Source organism: Podarcis raffonei, chromosome 14, assembly GCF_027172205.1.
Source record: "Podarcis raffonei isolate rPodRaf1 chromosome 14, rPodRaf1.pri, whole genome shotgun sequence".
NCBI lineage: Eukaryota > Metazoa > Chordata > Lepidosauria > Squamata > Lacertidae > Podarcis > Podarcis raffonei.
In genome coordinates, this window is record NC_070615.1 from 25110291 (window position 1) to 25131166 (window position 20876).

General features: G+C 46.2%; 1 protein-coding gene across 6 annotated transcripts in view; it reads right to left on the bottom strand.

The window, feature by feature from the left end:
• The window catches only part of MEGF11 (multiple EGF like domains 11), a 339136-nt gene that overhangs the window by 8839 nt on the left and 309421 nt on the right, over positions 1-20876 (bottom strand). For 4 of the 6 annotated variants that reach the window (XM_053365788.1, XM_053365791.1, XM_053365789.1 and 1 more), the window contains 2 exons: positions 20540-20770; positions 1296-1352 (listed from right to left, as the gene is read on the bottom strand). In XM_053365788.1, the coding sequence (XP_053221763.1) occupies positions 1296-1352; positions 20540-20770 (288 nt within the window). The remainder of the gene's footprint in view (positions 1-1295; positions 1353-20539; positions 20771-20876) is intronic. The other 2 variants (XM_053365792.1, XM_053365790.1) reach the window with 1 other exon arrangement.

A 20876-nucleotide genomic window follows, 5' to 3' on the forward strand; every position in this document is an offset into this window, starting at 1 on the left:
CCAGAACCCGTTAGAGAGCAGAAAATGTTTATATGCCTTTTCCCAAAGGTTTTATTTTATTTTGTTATAATGATCTAATTCCTGAAATAAATTTAGTGGTCCCCCCCCCCCCCCCCGCTTTGTGTAGATCTACGCCATGACTATTTCTGGCGCTAGCTCTGATTTTGGTGCTCGGGTCTAAAAGCGTATGATACAGGGACCTTGTTTCTTTTCAGCATATATCTGCCACCCTATAACCAGAGATTGTCTGGGCAGCTTGCAGAGAGAAATTAAAAATATTTCAAAATGGGGATTTTTGCTCCTGCTAGTCGGAGCCTGGCTAGTGCCTGGAGCCCAGTTCTGAGTCGCCTTGAGCACCATGATGGAATATGAGATATAAATGCAGCAAGCAAATAAGCAGCAAAGAAAAGAAAACATTTCTTAAGAAGAAGGAAAACCCTCTTCATGCCACCATTTTTGATCCCTGCTCTTTAGCCCTTCAAAAGTTCAGTGCAGTGCTCTTATAATCTAGTCTTTCTAAGGCTCAGGGAAAACATTTATTTCTCGAGCTGATATTTTAACAGCAACCCTCCAAGCAAGCCACCAGTCTTTCCATTTTCAGTGTAGAGCGGGGATGGGGAACTTCAGGCCTAGGGGCCAAATATGGCCGCCCAGGCCTCTCTATGTGGCCCTTGGAGCTCTCCCCAGGACACACACTCCTCAAGTGCTTTGGCCTGGCTGGAACATGTCCTTGAAACCAGATGTTTTCCATAGGATGAGTGTGTTCAGCATATGCAGATTCTATCCCACCGTACAAAGGCAACATTTACATTTGTTCTTCTGCCCGGCTTCGCTTCTGGCTCCGCCCACCACTGGCCCCCGGAATGTTGCTCAGAAGGAATGCGGCCCTCAGGCTGAAGGCCTGCCACCCTTGGGAGTAGGGAAACTGAGGCACAGGGGACGAGTTGCCTCAAAACCACATGGCAAGTCCACATCAGAGGTGGGCTGTGGACCCACATCTACCAAGTGCTCCTTCCATTGGCTTTCCTAAACAGAGAGCTCAGTTCTAATTCGCTTGGCCAATGGAAGAGGAAGGCAATAACGGCAGGAATGTGGGGCAGAGATCAACAGGCATGGCAAAGCTCCAAGTCAAAGCTGGGCTGTTGCCAGAGGTCTCAAAAAACGTGCCGGCTTGCCTGCCTGCTTGCAGACCGACTAACAACCACTTTGCAGATGTTTGGGGCTGGCGAGCTCACCTCTCCTGCCTTACCCAAACTGGCCACTATGGGGTCACTTGCCAGCATCAGATACTATACCTTTGAAGCCTTTTTCCATAATGTATGTGTTCTGACGTCTATTCATCCCATAAGCACCTGCACAAAAATAATATACAATGGAAAATGCATAAATAACTTTATGCAAACTGGACTTGTGCAGCAGAAAGATGTGTCTCCTTTGGTCACTGTGATGCAGAGTCAGGGAAAAGTGAGTGCTTGACCATGGTGGGGGGGAGCCCAATGCTCTCTGATGGCTGACACAAGGGATTTTTTTTTGGGGGGGGATAAGCGAGGGAGGGAGAAGTGTGTTGAATCATCTTGCAAAGAGCAAGTGGCATGTGGATGGGAGGGTGTCTGGATCTCTCTCCAGAAGTCGCTTTAGCAGAGAAACAAGTTTCTCTTCGCATTTTAAGGCAGATCTACCTAATTTTCACTTTCTGAAACAATCCATGGACTGGCCCACAACCACCCTTCAAAATTTTGCAGTTTGCTGATTTTTGTGTGTGCAAAAATGCACTTTTTTTCTTCTTCAAAGCAATTCCCCCTAATATATGCATGCATATGCACACTTTATCCTAGCATGTGCATTTACATACACATGACTTGGCTGGAGAACTGCAGATTTCGAAGGGTGGGTGAATGACAGTTTCTCATCTTGCTTCCCAAAGTGCAAATTAGGTCAGTTTTACATATGTGAAGTGAGCAGAATTCCTCCCCCCACCCCAAGTCTCAGGGCACTTGGGGAGGAGGATTTTCATCTTGGCATGCCACTAACTCCCACTACTGAAAGCAGACCCAGTTTGAGACAATATGCAAGGACTTAATCCAATTTGGGTGCATTTTGAAAAAAGGCAAGTTTCTAGGCCTCATGGTGACCAAAAGCATTCTTGAGAACACTTGACCCCTCTGGTGGAATTTCAGAAATGGGGGTGAAGAAGCGGTACTAAAAGAGTTTGAAATGTGTCCCTGGTACGAGCATCTTCCCCATTAGAGAGGCTGCAAAAGATATATTTCGTATGAGACAGGAAGTACAGAGGTTTGTTCTTCCTGCTGTCACTACACCTGTGCAGAGCGGTCAAAGCCATTCTAGAGAGATGTGCAGTCGTCAAGAAGGGTGCCTTCAGTGCTCTGGAGAGCTATGGATCCCTCCCTTACTGGTATCATTAGCTGGATATTTTTTTTAATTTTTTTAAGTATATGCAAAAATTTCCTGGCATGTAAAATTTGTTCAGGCCACTCTGTGTGGTGCAAACATTCATATGAAAAATCTAGTCCATTAAATTCTTCCAAGCAAAGGGGGAAATGGGGGGGGGTGTTCACATTCAATGGCAAAACTTCTTCTGATTTCAAAGGAGCTGGGCTGCCTCTACCCCATAATCCCGCTACCTCTGCACCTGTTTGCAGATGGAGATAGCATGGATGGGTTTCTATTTTCAATGCACTCTCTTACAGCTGGAAACCCTTGGCAAGGAAATCTCCTCATCAGGAGAAAAGTGGGAAAATCTCCTGCTGGGGACTCAGCTAAATTAGGGAGCGATCTAACACAATGGAGGTATAAATATGCATCTGCAGCACTTACTTTGAAGCCCTCTGTCGCTGGTGGATTTGAAGGTTAGTCCCTTCAAAATGAGATGCCTTATTATATGATGCAACGTGGGGGCATTTTGCAAGCCACTTAAAATTTGCACAGATTCAACGAGGCGGATGGGAAATTCCCACCCACCCACCCCGGCCTGGCTTTGAGGACACCCGTCTGCAGCTGACATTCAACTTCAAAATGTTTCCCTTGCAAAATCTGGGGTGGTAACAACAAAAAAGGATTTTTACTCTACTCCACTCCCACTCCACCCCCTTTTCCTCCTGATTCAACACTCCATGACTATTAAATGTGCCCAGCCCTCAGAGGACCATTAAAATAATAATAATAAAAAATCTCAATTGGGGGATGATTTTTTAAAAATTACTTCTGCAAAACATAGGGCAGGCATAGGCAAACTTGGCCCTCTAGATGTTTTGGGACTACAACTCCCATCATCCCTAGCTAACAGGCCAGTGGTCAGGGATGATGGGAGTTGTAGTCCCAAAACATCTGGAGGGCCGAGTTTGCCTATGCCTGACATAGGGGTTTCCTGAGCTTGCTGATGCCTACGCCTTTCCCCCAGTGGCTCCACTTTGGCTCCCAATTCTGTTGGTGGTCAGCACCCACGTTTGCTATGAAGGGGACTGGCCACACACAGGTGTGCTGGTTTTATAGTAATCACAGTGCTCTATGAATGGTGCACATGCACCATGCTCAACCCCCCTGGCATAGAATAGGCTCACTTGCAGAGGCCTGAGAGAGATGGTGCATGTGGAGTAGGATAAGGCTTGTTCAGGGTTTCCTCCTGGCCCCTCTCTCACACAAAGACCACTATCAACAGAGGCTGCCCCACCAACCTCAGTCTGCCCTCAGCCACTTGCCTGCCTTCTTCCTTAACAACCATCCCAGGGGGTGGCTCTGGCTGTCAGCTTCCTTGTCCTTGTCAATTTTGTCCCCACAGAAGTCAATGAGGGGGGAAGCAGGATGGAGACAAAACTAGAATAAGTTGGTTCCACCACCCATTGACTCTGGTCCCACCTACAGTTGGCCTCCCTGCCTTCCCTCTCTACCAGTCTCAATGGGCACAAGCCACCACTGCCCACCATTTTTATGAAGCAATAGAAGCTGGTGCAACCATATGCAAGACTCGTGTTGATGGGTGATAGAATGGTAGAGTTGGAAGGGTCTACAAGGATCGTCTAGTCCAAGTCCATGCAGGAATCACAGCTAAAGAATCCCTGACAGATGGCCATCCAAATTCTATTTAAAAACTTCCAATGAAGAAGAGTTCATCTTCTGCGGTGGTCCATCCCATTGAGGAACAGCTCTTACCACCAGAACTTTCTTCCTAATGTTTAGTCAGAATCTCTGTTCTTGTCCTTTAAATCCACTGGTTTGGCGCCTACCCTTGAGAATGGCAGAAAACATCTTTTGTGTGACATCCCTTCAGATATCTGAAGATGGCTATCATACCGCCTCTCAGCCTTCTCTTCTCCAGGATAAACATACCCAACTCCCTCAACCATTCCTCATAAGGCTTGGTTTCCAGACCCTTTATCATCTGCTTGGCACAGCTTGCCAGGAGGTCCAGTTCAGTTTTGTATTGATTTGTATGCCCATGTTGCTGTGGTTTGGGCTGCATTCATTCCCTAGATTAGCCACCTTGAAGGCGCCAGTCTTTCAGCTATGGCCTGCATCAAAGCCAGTGCTTTTTTGTGTGTGGAAAATTATATACTGGTATTCATATATGAACACTGGCCTATGAGCGCTCCAATTGGAGAACCGTTGTTACCAAAGGTGTCATGGACTTTGAAGAAGCACGGACTCAGAACAAAAGGGATAAATGAACTAAGGGGGAGGCACGTTTGACAGACCCTCACCGTGATCAACTCCAGCCCGGAAACCTGTGGACGGACGTATGGATTCAGAATTGGACCTTCACAGTCACTTACGGACTCACTGTTAAGACCGTTTTCATGGAAGACAATCTTACTCAGCTACGAGTGATTGCCAAAGAAGAAAGGCGATAGGGCTACAATGGGCAGCCAAAAAGAAAAGTATCCAGACTCTCTACAGTCTCACACACACACACACACTGATCAAGCCATCAAACAAAGATATTGGGAAATCACTAACTGGACAAGCCTGTAGTGCAGGCTTCCAGCTGTTGGATTCCAACGCCCTTCAACCCCAGACACTATGGCCAGGAATGATGGGAACTGAGGAATAGCAAGATCTGGAATCTAACAACATTTGGAGGGCCACAAGTTCTGCACTCCTGTTATAGTCTCTGAATTGAAAAAAAGTGGTAGTTTAGAAAACGCAGGGGGGGTTAATATGACCTCTAAGAATTTAAACTTATTTAAAGATAACTATGAGAAATGTTGGACAGAAGTGAAAAAAGACTTAGAAACATGGTCAAATTTGAAGCTTTCCTTGTTGGGTCGAATTGCAGCTATAAAGATGAATGTATTGCCAAAAATGTTATTTTTATTTCAATCATTGCAAATTCTGGACAGGATGGACTGTTTCAAGAAGTGGCAGAGAGATATTTCTAGATTTGTCTGGCAGGGCAAGAAGCCCAGAATAAAATTTAAAATATTAACTGATGCAAAGGAAAGAGGCAGATTTGCCCTGCCAGACCTTAAACTTTACTATGAATCAGCAGCATTCTGCTGGTTGAAGGACTGGCTGCTTCTTGAGAACACGGGCATTTTGGACTTAGAAGGTTTTGACAACGTTTTTGGGTGGCATGCATATTTGTGGTACGACAAGGTTAAAGCACATAAAGCATTTAAAAACCATATTGTCAGGAAAGCACTGTTCAATGTCTGGATAAGATACAAAGACTTATTGGAAAATAAAACCCCAAGGTGGTTGTCACCAATGGAAGCGAAGGCTCAGAAAAAGCTCAATATGGAGGCCAAATGGCCGAAATATTGGGAAATTTTGGAACAAGGAGATAAATTTAAATTGCAGAGTTTTGAGAAATTAAAAGATAAAGTGCGAGACTGGCTTCATTATTATCAAATAAGAGAGGCTTATAATTTGGATTAAAAAATCGGCTTCCAGGTGGAAAAATCAAAATTGGAAACAGAATTGTTAGATCCCAAAACTAAGATACTTTCAAGAATGTATAACTTGCTGTTGAAATGGAATACGCAGGATGAAACGGTTAAATCTGCTATGATTAAATGGGCACAAGATGTCGGACATAACATTATGTTTGCGGACTGGGAACAGTTGTGGACCACCGGTATGAAATTTACGGCATGTAATGCCTTAAGAGAGAATATTATGAAAATGATATACAGGTGGTACATGACACCAGTCAAGCTTGCAAAAATATATCACTTGCCCGATAACAAATGCTGGAAATGTAAAGAAAATGAAGGTACATTCTTTCACCTTTGGTGGACGTGCCCAAAGATTAAGGCTTTCTGGGAGATGATTTATAATGAAATGAAAAAGGTATTTAAATATACCTTCCTGAAGAAACCAGAGGCCTTTCTCCTGGGCATAGTCGGCCAATTGGTGCCAAAGAAGGATAGAACTTTCTTTATGTATGCAACAACAGCAGCAAGAATACTCATTGCAAAGTATTGGAAGACACAAGATCTACCCACCCTGGAAGAGTGGCAGATGAAGGTGATGGACTATATGGAATTAGCGGAAATGACTGGCAGAATTCGAGACCTGGGAGAAGAGTTGGTGGAAGAAGACTGGAAGAAATTTAAAGACTATCTTCAGAAATACTGTAAAATTAATGAATGTTAAATATGATGTTGGATTGGAAATAAGTGGCATTAGCAACAAAGTTACGAGAATATGCAAAAATGAATTGATAAAGGATGAAAATATAGAGGTACAATATGGTAAGATATAGAGTTAAGACAAATGAAAGAGGGTAAGGATTTGCTGACCTGATTATTTTAATTGGCAATACAAAAAGGGGAGGTGTGAGGAGGTCAAGGAAACAAGCTAACGAATTTAAAGTTATAAAAAATGGATTTGTTTTTAATTCTTTTTTATTCATCTGTCTTTTTTGTATTGTGTATTTTTTTTTATGATGTTTTTGATTTCTTTATCTTTTTCTCTTACTATGTTTCTCTTTGTAATTTTTTAAATTTATGTTTTTGTAAAATCTTAATAAATATTCTATATAAAAAAAAAAGAAAACGCAGGAAAGTGGTACGTCCTTGCAACCCAACTAACTTTGCTAGAATTCTCTGTGGGAGGGAGAAATGTACATATACAGACACCCGAATTCTCCCTGTTTCTTTGCTGTTTGCAAACCTGCACCAGCGCTATATCCACCCCAAAGCAATTAAAGATGGACAATCTAGCTGAATGGGTCATTAAAATGGAAAGAAAAAAAGAAAAGTGCATTGTGATGAGCGAGAACTTAAACCCAAGCTCATGACAAAGACCTTAAATCTGGAGGAAGGACTTAGTCTAGAGGTAACAAACTGTTGGCCTGATCTGGCCTGCTAAGTCTTTTCCAATGATCAACCATCCCACAATGAAATTTATCAGTGGTGGCATTCGCCATTCTGTGTATATATGTGGATGAGGGAGTGTCATTCTGAACTTTCAGCGCCCAGGAAACAACAGGTGGTCTCCGTTTGGCCCTATTGTTTCCTGAATGCTCAGTGATCATGGCCAGTATGAACTTCTCAGTATGAACTGCATCAGGGCGGGAGAATTTAGAGGAAAACCAGGCAGAAAGTAGTTACTCCTAAAACTGTTAATGCTGGTGTTGGCTAGACATCTCCCACTTGCATCTGGCTGCATCTGTGGAAGAGGACATGGTAGCCAAGCCCATTCCATCAGGTTATCTGGGACCAGCTGCCATTTAATCCTTTTCTCCCAGAACCACCTCCTTCTCACTGGCCATTCAAGCTAGTTGATCAACTTAAAGAACTGGCATATGAATTTGCTTGATTTTCCTCTTCCTTTCTCACTCTTTTTTCCCTTTTGTATCACATCTAGTAGACTGTGAGCTTGCACAGTGCTGAATAAATCTCTACACAGTGCTTAGTAAATTTTAGGTGCCTTGTGAGTGCATAAATAATGAATAGAAATAAAAAAGTATCTAATAAAACAATTTAAAATTAATATTGCAATTATTTTATTTCACAAAATTTATATACCATTTCACGGTCATGAAACCTGAAAGTGATTCACTAAGAATGACAATTAATAATGATTGTATGTAAATAAAGCCAGGAATCAGGAACAGAAAATATATAAATATAAATGCAGCCTGACAATATCAGTTTGATACACTGCTTATGCCTTGCTAGACAACTTGCAAAATGTTTATATATAGAGAGAGAGAGTAGAAGAAGAAGAAGAAGAGTATTTCTGTGCTTAGATTGGAATCAAAGTGCTTTTTCTTCCTTTGATGTTCTAATATTGCATTGCATTGCATTGCATTGCATTGTACTGCACTGCACTGCACTGCACTGCACTGCACTTCACGTGTTCTACCACTAGATGCCAATACAGTGCTGTTGGCTATATCTGTATGAGATTTTCACCATCAGACTCCATATATCAAACAGTGCTATAGTGCCACCTCTATGACAGAAAGCAGCACTGAAACAAAGGGCTTGTCCACACTTCCTCTTGTCTCATGCCTAGAAAGCATGGGTCCAAGCAGTTTCCCCCTTTGCCCTGCTCCTTTCCCAGGGAAAAGTCACTCTAGCTTTAAATTGGAACAAACAGCAATCCTATTTCCATTTGCTCTGACTGAGCACTGAAGAGTGGTTTTCCCCAGGGGAAAGCAGCAAGACATGAGGAAGTGTGGAAGAGCCCAAAGTCCTCATAGAATTAAGCCATCCACTAAGTAAAGAGAACTGACCAAACAGGCACTCTCCCAAGCCTGGACAAAACTCTCTTCGCCTGTGAAGTTCAGCATTATACAAAACAAAAGACTTGGACTTTCAACAGACTTCTTTGTGGTAGGACAAAACCCACCTGGGTAGGTTTTTAGAAAACCTACAACGGACTGTTTAAAGGAAGCAAGGGTCTTTTGATTGCATAAACTCATATTTTAAGTGGACCTGGGACTTCAAATGACTTAATGGATGAAAATTACTGACCTAGATCACTCAGATAGCCGTAAGCTCTCCAGTCTGCAGTGCGTCTGTCAAGGATTTTATTACTGAGCTGTTCAAAGAGTCACGACAGCAAGGAGTTAATGCAGAAGCAATTAAAGAGCCCCACCAACAAAGCCAAGGGGGGTTGAAAAATGAAATTGAAATAGGCAGGTGGGGAAGTGAAGCTGAGAGTCTTTCCTTGGAACAAGCTAGTTAGACTCACTGGGAACTTTGGAAACTGGCAGGACAGAGAAGATGCGATGAGAAGGAGATGAGCTTGGCTACACCAGAGCATGCTGAGAAGGACAGGGGGGCCACAACTGCTATCCCCCCCAAGAGAATATTCAGGTGCTTGTGCAAATGACTTACAAATTAAGACACAACCCAGAGAAAACAGTGAAGGGGGAAGGGGCTTATATATATATAAAAACTACCACCACCACCACCACAAAATGATACTAGCATGCAGTCACAAAACTAGTCGGAAAAGAGGGAGGTTCACTTAATCAACACAATGGAGAGGAATTATTCCAATTCAAGGAAAAAATCAGCAACCTTGGAGGAGATAGCTATGCTCAAAACAGATCCACCAGCAAAATCCAAACAGAGTTTCAGGAGGTAGTGGCAGAAACAATTCAGTCTGTTGCAACAGGGATTCGCTCAGCATCTCAAGTAGGGATGGGAAATCTGTCAATTTTGGTTACCCTCAATACCTCATTTTTCTCGTCTTCGGTTCAGCATATTTTATTATCAGTTTGCAATTTTAACAAAAAAAGTCCTTGCAAAAATTCATCAGCATTATAGTGTGCCTTTCTCCCCCCCCCATTATTTGTATGCAAATTTCCTCATCAATATACACCTTTTTTTGCAAGTGTCTCCTCTTAATATAATGCATTTCTGTATTTTTAAAATTTTATTTACTAATACATGCCTTCTTATTAATAAGTTCCGCTAATATGTGCACTTCTATACATTTTGTGGGCTGCATCACAAAAACTGGAGAGCAACAAATTTTGGAGGATAGCTGTGTTTGTTTGCATATTGTTCCCAGTCTCATGATAAGGAGGGGGGAAAGTCTCTCCATTGTGAGTGGCATCTGATAGACACATCACTCACAATGTACCTGGCAAATTTCCCCATAGGAGCTATGGCAAGCTGTTCTGAGCTCCTCTTCCCACCATCATTTGGGGATGAATGGAGGCTAAGGTGCTGCTGGGTGAGAACAGGGAAATGAACTTACAAAGAACCTGGTTGTGGGTGGTCAAAGTATATTGGGTGGGAGTTCAATGAAGAAGTGCTCTAGCATGTGACTTTCCAGCCAGCCAATCCTAGGTTAGAAGCATTGTTCCTATGTATAGGATGCTGCCTTATACCAAATCAGACCATTGCTCCATCTAGCTCAGTATTGTCTATGCAGTAACTGTAAGTGGCTGTCCTCATTAGGGGGACATTCCCTGTCCTACCTGGAGATTCTGGGGGTTGAATCTGGGACCTGCATGCAAAGCAGATGCTCTACTGCTGAGCTATGGTCCTTCCCTTAAGACACAGGGAAATAGGAAGCTGCCTTATACTAAGCCAGGCCATTGGTCCATCTAGCTCAATATTGTCTACACTGACTGGCAGCAGTTCTCCAGGATTTTGTACAGGGGATATTCTCAGCCCTACCTGGAGATGCTGGGAGGTTAAACCTGAAACCTTCTGCATGCCAAACAGATACTCCGCCACTGAGCTACAGCCAGTCCCTTAGCCAGTCCTGCAACAGGGCACTGCACCCTTGTCAGAGGACACAATTGCAAGACCAATCCTTGACAGAGACAATAAGCTAACTAAGCAATTAGAAGGGAGCAAGAATGGGTCCACCTGTGATCAGGAAGAACCCAAATCTTTTATAAAGAGTGAGCATCTCAATCCGTTGCAGCAGATCGGACGTCTTAAAAGCTAATGAGTTTTGTTGCCATGAGAGCTCTCTTAGAGTCTTAGTCTGCTTCGTTAGATGCACAACAGAGGAGTTACTTTTGAAAGAGACAAATTCCAGAAAGGCAGCCATGTTGGGTTGCTGCAATGCCCTACAAAAGGTGTGCATCATAAAGGAGGCTGTACCCCAACCTTCCCCAACCTGATGCCTTCCAGATGTTTTGGAACTACACCTACCATCAGCCCTAGTATGGGGCTGATAAGAATTGCCGCCCCAAACATCTGGGGGGCACCAGGTTGGAGAAAGCTGTTGCTGCCTCAAGCCACAATAAGGAAGACCCCTTGTCATTTTTCACCTTATCTGACTCTTCTTTTGATCCACCTGTGAAAGCTGAGGACTGCAACAGCATGATCAGTTTCACCAACTGAAGTCAGGGTTAGCCAATGTGGCACCATCCAGATGTTGTTGGACTACAAGATGAATGGAGAAATTCATGGAGGCTATCAATGGCTTCTAGCCTCCATGGTTGGAGGCAGTAATGCTTCTGAATTCCAGTTACTGGGAAACACAGGTGACCAGAGTTGCTGTGCTACTCAGGTCCTGCTTGTGAGCTTCCAACTGGAGCATCTGGGTGGCCACCGTGAGAACAGGATGCTGAACTACACCGACCATTTACCTGATCCAGCAGTCTCTTCTTAACTCCCATTATCCCTGATCATTGACTGTGCTAGCTGGGGACTGATGGGAGCTGTAGTCCAACACCATCTAGAAAGCACCACATTGGCGGTCAATGAGCTGAGTAGCTTATTCCTGGGGCAGACAAGATGGTGATCTCCAGATCTTGAACCACAACTCCCATCAACCCTAACCACTGTCCGTACTAGCTGGGGACTGGTGGGAGCTGTAGTCCAACAGCATCTAGAAAGCACATGTTGGTTGTCCATGAGCTGGGTAGCTTATTCCAGAGACAGCCAACATGGTGCCCTCGAGATGTTGTTGACCTCCAGCTCCCACCAGCCCCAGCCAACATGCCCAATGATCAGGGATGATGGGAGTTGTATTCCATCTGGAGGGTGCCATTTTGCCTACCCCAGGCTTATTCAGCCATGACAACTAAACAAAACCATTACGGCACATTTCCTTGAACCGGGGAGAACGGTGCCAGGAATGGAGGGCAAGACAAGGGTCATATCTACCTTACTGGAGAGGTTTCCATCCAGATTACTGGGAAAGAACCGTGAAGTCACACCACATGGCAGGGTGTGGTAGCTTGGGTTGGAAAAACAGTGTGCATTGCTGTTACCTTGAGATATATCTGGGAAGAAAACAAGTCATCACAACACTCTTTTGGAGCTGCACGGGAGGAAGGAGGGGAAGAGAGGGAGAGAGTGTTATGTGCACACTCCTATGTGCTAAAACACACCCACACGGGTAGGTTAGGTTACAAAACCACACCACCATTTCCGATCTGTCAAGCCAGGAATATTTTTGCCTTGCTAAGCTCCCCTCCCTTCAGTCACAGCCCTGCACCAACCATTGTGGAAGACAGGGACCATGGAAGACTCAGTCTCTGGTACGGTGCAAAGAATAAATTTGAATGCAGCCTGGAGGATGCATATAAATATGAAGCTCTACGTGCAAGACCATCCAAACACAGAGATCATGTCTAGCATGTTTAAACCCCGCCTCGTAATTAAGATGTATGCAAGTTGGACCTACAACAAACAGTTGCATTGCATTTGCGCCTCCTAGCAGAAGTACTCCTGTTCAGGGTTCCAGCCAGCCAGCCACACCCTCTTCCCAGCAAGCCATTCCATCTCCTCCCCTCCATTTCCCAACTGACCAGTGTGGGTTGCCCCTTAAATTTGTTTAAAGAACGATTTTATTTTGTACTTCTACATGTGCTGCAGAGGGATGTGAGGGGCAGATGGGGCTCATCTATCTGGGAAGGTAGCCCATCCAGGAGAAGAAAAGCTCTGATCCTAAACCACTGCTGGCTGCCTTGCCAGATATATTTAGGAGAAGAAAAGGCTAAGGAGTAAATCATACACAAATCTGGAGTGGAGTTTCTAAGACCTTTGGATGGCGCTTTGTATGCCTCCTTCTGGCAACTCCTGTAGCCCAGCTGGTGCCAAATGTATTGCTCTGCTTTCCTTTGGACCGTATATCAGTGAGGCCGAGAGGGGGGTCGTGTCATCTGGGCTGCTCAGGACCTCCATACACAATGGCGAGGCTTGCACCTCAGGGAGGTCACTTTGGTTCTGCTGGTGCAGTGGTTTGGTTCACTCCCAGAGGTGCCCTCTATTGTCTCTCAAGACTTGCATCATGTGGAGCCATGGAATAGATCTCTCATGCGGTCTTCATTCAGCCCACCGAAAAACTTTAAACTTCTTTAAATTGCAGACGTGGGTCTTTTCATACTTCCCAGATGTGATGCTCTGGACTATGGCTGGTCTTTCAAGTTTCAAGATCAGATACTGGGGAGGGGAGTTGCTTTCAGAAGAGCACCGCTAAGACTGATCATTGGGCTTGTCTACTAAAATATTCTCAGGCGGGTAGGTGGAGGAGAAACTGCTCTGGCGAGGCGTGGTTTAGGCCAGGACATGGCGCTCGAGGGGACCTGCTGTGGCTAAGCCTGGGCCCACCACCGCTGCCATTTTGTTGTCAGCAGCAGCAGCAGCAATGGGTAAACAGATGGGGAGGAGTGCAACTGAATAGAGAAAAGTAATACCAGAACTCAGGGTTCAGGACAGATAAAATAATGTACTTCTTCATGAAGCGCATGAACTATGGAACTCGCTTCCACAGGAGACAGTGATGGCCATCAACTACGGTGGCTTTAAAAGGGGTTTAGGCAGATTCATGAGGAATTAGGCTCTCAGTGGCTACTAGCCACAATAGGCATGTTCCACCTCCTTGGCCTGATCCAACTGAGCTCTCTTTATGTTCTTAATAGCCCCTCCTTCCCCCTCAGAACCAGAGTAAAGTATGCAAAAAATAATATAAATAATAACCTGCGCAATGCATGCAGGATGTCTGAGTTTTTTACTGACGCTTTTTTCAAAAGTACAAAAGTGAAATCTATTCACAACAGAGCTCGGAGAGAGCCTGATCCCTTGGTGCAACGTGGAAAAGGCAGCGCCTTCCTGAGAGAAAGCCAGCAAAAATTGTGACATGCACATAGGGAACAGAGCAGCTCTCCTGGGCCCTCGTTCTGCAGAGAAACATCCCTGAGGTTAACAACATCCATGAATCAGTGACAGTTCTTTACCTTCTCCTCGGCCAAAGTCTATGACGACCCAGAGAGGAATGCCAACTATTTAAGGGATGCAGAGCTGCCAACTTTAATGACCATCTGTTGGCAATCCATTTGCCTCGCCATTGAACAAAAACCGCCACCCCATAAAGATCAAAATAGCAACACTTCCTTCGGAAGAGTGAAACAAACTCAATTTAGCAATTAAACCACTCCCAGATGAATTAAAAGACCGATAAGAACAGCAAGCGGCTTTGGAAAGCAAGAACAAGAAAAAGAAGCAGGCAGGCTCTCATTTACCTTGTATTAATTAAAAATCTTAATTTGGGGGAGACCTCTACCGATAAAACAAAAACGTTGGTAACTGAACTGGAAAATTCACCGGCACACTTGGGTGCTTCCTTTGTTAAGTGAAAACTTCATGATTCAAGGATACGAATGATATATAGGTTTGGGGGTGGGAATGCAGTACCTCTGCAGGATCCCTCTGGTGAATGAAAGGCTGGAATCAAACTTTAATTGTCAGATGGAGAAGAGCAGACTTGGAATGAATAGATTAGCGTTGTGCCAAAATCCACCCTCCAATTACTCAAAATTTTTCTTCCCCTTCCCCTGCTTAAGCAGAAGGTCTTTTGATTTCGGTGGGTGTGCAACTGGGGTTGCCATCTCGTTGCGCAGTGGACAAGGATGGTATGTCTGCATCTGCCCTTTGCTTCCTGACTTGCCCCATGGAGATGACCTCGTGATGGGCTTACATTGGGGCATGAGACAGGGCAGGCTGGATACCAAGCCCTCGAGATTTTGTCTTTAGGTGAAGTCCTTCCTTTTTCCTCACAACAAAGTTCACTGCACTGTTTTCTTAAAAAATCATAAAATCATAGAACTGTAGAGTTGGAAAGGGCCCTATGTACCATCTAATCCAACTCCCTGCACTGCCAGAAATCACAGCTAAAGAATCCCCGACAGATTGCCAGCCAACATCTGTAGGAAAACCTCCATGGAAGGAGAGTCTACCACCATCTGAGGCAGACCATTCCGCTGCTGAACAGCTTTTGCTGCCAGAAAGTTCTTCCTAATGCCCAGGTGGAATCTTGTCTCTTGTTATTTGAATCCATTTGTTCGAGTTCTGCCCTCTGGAGCAGCAGAAACAAGCTTGCTCCACCTTCTGTGTGTCAGTCTTTCAGTTTTTGAAGAAGGCTATCACATCCCCTCTGTCTTCTCTTCTCCAGGCCACCCAGTTCCCACAACTGCTGAAGTGACTTCACTTCATTTAAAACAGGGGTGGGGGACATGAAGCCTGGAGGAAGCCTCTCTATCTGGACCCCAGGGCCATACACCCTCTAGGCCAGCGGTTGTCAACCTGTGGGTCCCCAGATGTTAGACTACAACTCCCATCATCCCTAGCTAGCAAGGCCAGAGCTCAGGGATGATGGGAGTTGTAGTCCAACAACATCTGGGGACCCACAGGTTGACAACCGCTTCTCTAGGCCTGGTTTTCCATCCTCCTTGAGGGTTTTTGCCTTACTGGAAAGTTTTATTGCACACTTTACCCTAATATATATGTTTTTGTACGTATTACTTTGCCGGAAAACTTGGTTGCAAGATTTGGACTCGTGTGGATTTTGAAAGGCGTGTCAGAAAGTACAAATTGCCTTTAAATGCAAACCAAATCTATTTTCTCCCCCACCCCTACTCAGGGGCATAGGAGGCGTGGGCAGTCCACACTGGGGGTCACCCTGAGGGGGGGTGCCAAGATGGCGGGTGGCCGAGGGCTACACTCACTGTAGAGTGGCCGAGTGCTGCCCGTATTGGTGCCATGCGTGTGCCGTCCGTATCAGCGGCGCTGGGCGGTCTGCCCCGCCCCTGTGGCCATTTCACCCTGCCCCTCGACACCCCACACCGGGTGCCGGAGAGTCTTCCTTTGCCACTGCCCCTACTTTGATTCACCTAAGCAGGTTGCTGCATGCACTAGCAGGAGAAAGCCTCTTCCGCCTAAGGAGGAGGTGGAGTTGTGGGCTTCACGGCCTCTCCATGGGCGTGGCGGGCGGAGGCCAGCCCTGTGTGATTGGGGGGATTCCCAATTGGTTGGCTTGGGGGGGCGTGGCCTGCCCTATTTAAGGCAGGACACGGCTGGGAATCTCCCTCTTTGCCACCTGTCAGCTGTTCCTGCTTTTCCCCACCCTTCTGCCCTATAAAGGTTTTCGTTTCTTGACCTTGCTATGGACCTTGGTTGGTCGCCGTTGAGGGGCCTGGTAGGAATTTTTCCACTTGGCAAATTGGCACCAGCCACTTGGTTTTCGCCTACCTCATAGCAAATCGTCACAACTTTCTGGGTATTGGCGGTTAGGCATTGGTATTTGTTCTGTAGATGGAAGAGGGGAGGTAGCGCCATCACCTGCCCCGCATATTGAAGGGTAGTCTGTTAAAGGATTCCAGGGGGCGTGGCCCTGTCCGAAGCCTAAGGAGGTTAGGGCCCAAGGCACGCCCCCCTAGCAGTGACCCCAGAGGAGTTCCTAGTTGATGTGCATCAGCAGGACTCCCCCCTATTGGTGATTAACCCTTCCCAGACTTCGAGCAGATGGGCTAGAGTTGGATATAGTCGGTTAGGACCAATGCCTAAGCCAATACCACTCTTCACCTTTAACCAATAAAGTTGTGGCCTTTTTTAGCCCATTAAACTTAATAATTGTGTCATGTGTCATTATTTCCACCTGGCAAAGGCTGGCAGTGACACAACTGTCATACTCAGTACACTGCATGGTCGAAAGGTGACTGTGAAGAGGGGTTGGACACCATGGCAAGAGGGCTTTGCCACAGGGTGGGAAGGGATAATTTGGGAGAATGGAGTTGGGACCCTCCTCCTCGCCCCCGCCCTCTCCAACCCCTGATTTCACTCTCACTGGGTCTCTCCAGGGAACGTTGTGGCTTCTGGGAATTTAGATGTACTCTCCACAGACAGCAAGCAATTTACCACTGGAATTACGGATGGATACGACCCTCTCTCTGCACGGAGGATGCATTTCATCAGAAAGGAGTTTTCTGCAGCATTACTGATGGAGGAAGTTTATGGCTGTTTCCCCCAGGGATGCTGGCAAAAGACTGTCTGGGTAGTTTGGAAGAAGAGGATATATATAGTCCCTTCTTTGCCTCTCCTCCTTGCAAGCTGGGTGGCTTATCCATCACAGTTTTGATCCAAGTAATCCCAAGGACTATAGCTCTGTGGACTCCCTGACAATCTCACAAAATCGTAAAATTGAGGGAGCGGCAGCAACTGGAGCTCTTCAAAACCAATTTATGCTTTGGAGCATAAAACAGTATCCGGAACGGTGCCTGTGGATGGCAGCAGAGAATGTTGGGCTGCACCTGAGAGCCCTTCCAGACTTTGTGTTTTTATTGTGCATTCATCCGCTCACAATAGTATTAGGGCAGTTATCCATGAGCCTTGCTTTCAACTCCATTTCCACTCGCAAACATTTCGAGGTGGGCACACCGTATCTTGAAATAACTCAGATGTGCTTTTTGGGGTGCCACTTTCGTTGTACTAGAGCTCAAGAGCCCCTTGAGGATGGCAATAATCCAGTAACAGTGAGGAAGCATCACAAACCAATTAATAAAGCAGACTGATGTGCAGACAGTGTAAATGCACCACTAGTGAACTATTATTAAATGAATGACATGCTGAAGAAGATATTTGCAAACCCTACCATTCACCAGTCTAGAGGGGCCCTGAGCTATGAGCCAGAAGCACCGAGTTCAAATGTTACATGGACACACTAAGTGACCAGAGGCAAATGACTCCCAGTTTCAGTCATCCACCTGCAACCTGAGGGTCATACTAATGACTGGCCAACCTTACAAGGTTGTTGTCAGGGTTACTGAAATTGGTTGGTAGTTCTGTGCGCGCGCACACACACAATTACATACTCCCCCCTTAAATAAACTTTCCCAGGAAAGCTCACAATAAAGATAAAAATACAACCATGCACCATGAAAAAAGCATATTAAAATAAAAGCAATAAAATAACAGTGCAAATCTGAATTAGTAAATAAAAGAGAAGCATGAGAACCAAACACTGAAGATGAAACTGGGAGAGAAGAAAATATAAACGCAGCTATCTTTATTCACTATTAAAAGTTTTAGTGCTTTTATCGGTGTCTTAGTGATGATTATTTTATGGGTACCGTATTTTGCGCCCCATAGGACGCTCCGGCCCATAGGATGCACCTAGTTTTTTGGGGGGGAAATAAAGAAAAAAAATTTATTCCCCCCCCAGGTGCGGGGCTGGAAGAACCAGGTCGGGGAACAGTGGGAAGGCGCGCTCTGCCTCCCCGCTGTCCCCCGAGCTTGTGGGGCTGGCGATGGGGAGAAGTGCGCTGATCCCGGGACTGCAGGCAGCTCTGCGCAGCCACCGGGAGCGGGGCGGGACTTCACGCCCGGCTCCCGCTGGCCGCACAGAGCTGCGCTGATCCCGGGACTGCAGGCAGCTCTGCGCGGCCATCGGGAGTGGGGCGGGACTTCGCGCCCCGCTCCCGATGGCTGCGCAGAGCTGCGCTGAGCCAGGGACTGCAGGCAGCTCTGAGCGGCCATCGGGAGCGGGGCGGGACTTCGCGCCCTGCTCCCGATGGCTGCGCAGAGCTGCGCTGAGCCCGGGACTGCAGGCAGCTCTGCGCGGCCATCGGGAGCGGGGCGGGACTTCGCGCCCCGCTCCCGATGGCCGCGCAGAGCTGCGCTGAGCCCGGGACTGCAGGCAGCTCTGTGCAACCCTTGGAGCCGGTCTCCCGAGGGTTGCGCAGAGCTTCCTGAAGCCTGGAGAGCGAGAGGGGTCGGTGCGCACCGACCCCTCTCGCTCTCCAGGCTTCAGCGAAAGCCTGCATTCGCCCCATAGGATGCACACACATTTCCCCTTCATTTTTGGAGGGGAAAAAGTGCGTCCTATAGGGCAAAAAATACAGTATATTTTTTCTTTAAAAAGTTTTGCTGATTTTAGCTGCATCTTATCTACAGTTTTATGATTATATACCCCACTTTAAGACAGCTCTTTGACCGAACTCTCTATCAATCTTCCAAATAAATAAATAAATAAATTTATTATTATTATTATTATTATTATTATTATTATTATTATTATTATCATCATCATCATTATTAAGGTTTCCATCTGGTGCGAAAATGACACCAACACAGCTGATGTCAAAGAAATGACAACCCGGCTGGTGCCAGGCAAGCCCCTCTAGGGAGGGCATTCTGCAACAGAGGCATCCCCACCAGCAGCACCCAGAAGCATCTTTTTCCAATTGCTGCCCATCACACATGGGAAGAGCACACACTCCCAGGGAGAGGCTTCTGAAGAGGACCCCAGAGCTTGGGGCAGACCTCTGTAGAGATGGGCTGGCGGACAGACCTGGCAGTTATCCTGGGCTATAGCAGGGAGCGCAAACACTTTGAATTGGTCCCAGAAATGGACCAGGATCCACCCCAGCCTTCTCTGCAAGTTGGGTGTTCCTAGGTAGCACCCTAACATTCTTCACTCTCCACAGTTTTTGAAGTGTCTCTAAGGGCAGCTCTGTGTACAATGCATTGCAGTAGCCCAACTGAGAAGCTACCCCAGCATGGATGACTGAAGTTAGGGCATCTCTGTCTGGAAAGGGGTCATGGGTGATGATGCAGCAGCCCAGGCTGGCAAAGAGCGGTCTGTGCCATCAAGGCCACTTGCGCCCCTCAGATGACAGAGGTTGCCCCCAAAGCGCCGTGAAATCTCAAACTTGGTTGTTGTTTCTATAGGGGGAGTGCAACTCCAGCCAGAACACAAATAACCTGTGCATTTTGGGTATGTGTGTGTGTATAGTTCTGCTACTGAACTCCCACCGACTTCTATGGGAATTTCCCTCTAGAGAACCAAGCCTTGGAATGTTGCAGTTCAGCCTTTACCAACCTAGCACCTTCCAGATGTTTGGAACTCCAGCTCCCAGCTAGCACAGCTGTCGGCAAAGGCTGTTAGAGAAATTCTGCCTCTCTGACTCTCATTGGAACACAGGGCATAGGCAGACTGCCAGCCCATCTAACCCAAGTGTTGTCTACACGGACTGGCAGCAGCACAGTTTCTGGCAGGGTTACCTCCCAGTCCTATCTGGCTATTCCATCCAGGATTGAATTTGGGTCCTTCTGCATGGAAGACACTGAGCTATGGCCCTTCTCGCTGCTGCTTTTTGGGGGGCAGGGGAGCGAGTCTATTTCTCTGCTCCACCCACTAGCCTCTGCCTGTCCTGGCTTCCCTACATATCCAAGGTAAGACTTTGGGGAATGGCAGCGTCCAAGAGGAAAACGAAGAAGTCCTTTGTGCCAAAAAGAAACTGACATTTATTTCCCTTCCCTCATAAAAGCGTCAGAGCCCGCATTGCATCACCATAAGGAAAGGAAGTGTCCCTTACCAGAGAGTGAGTAATCGGTGTTTGTCATCCGCATGGCTGGCGTGTACGAGACGCTTGGCATGTCGTGGCCTTTCTTCTGCTTCCGTCGATACCATACGAAGAGTGCCAGCAGAACCATAATAATTAGCAGGAGGATAATAATCCCAATGATGGCTCCCACTGAATGCCTCTCCGATCCAAGAGCGGGACTAATTTTAGTATAGGGGTTTAATTCTTCCATCATGAGAGCCGCTGTTAAAAATAATTCACAATGTGCTGTTAAATTGAGTGGCAGAAACCCATTTTGCAAGGAGAGGCGTTTATCTCTCCTTCCCTCCCTCCCGGCTCTTTGGAATCT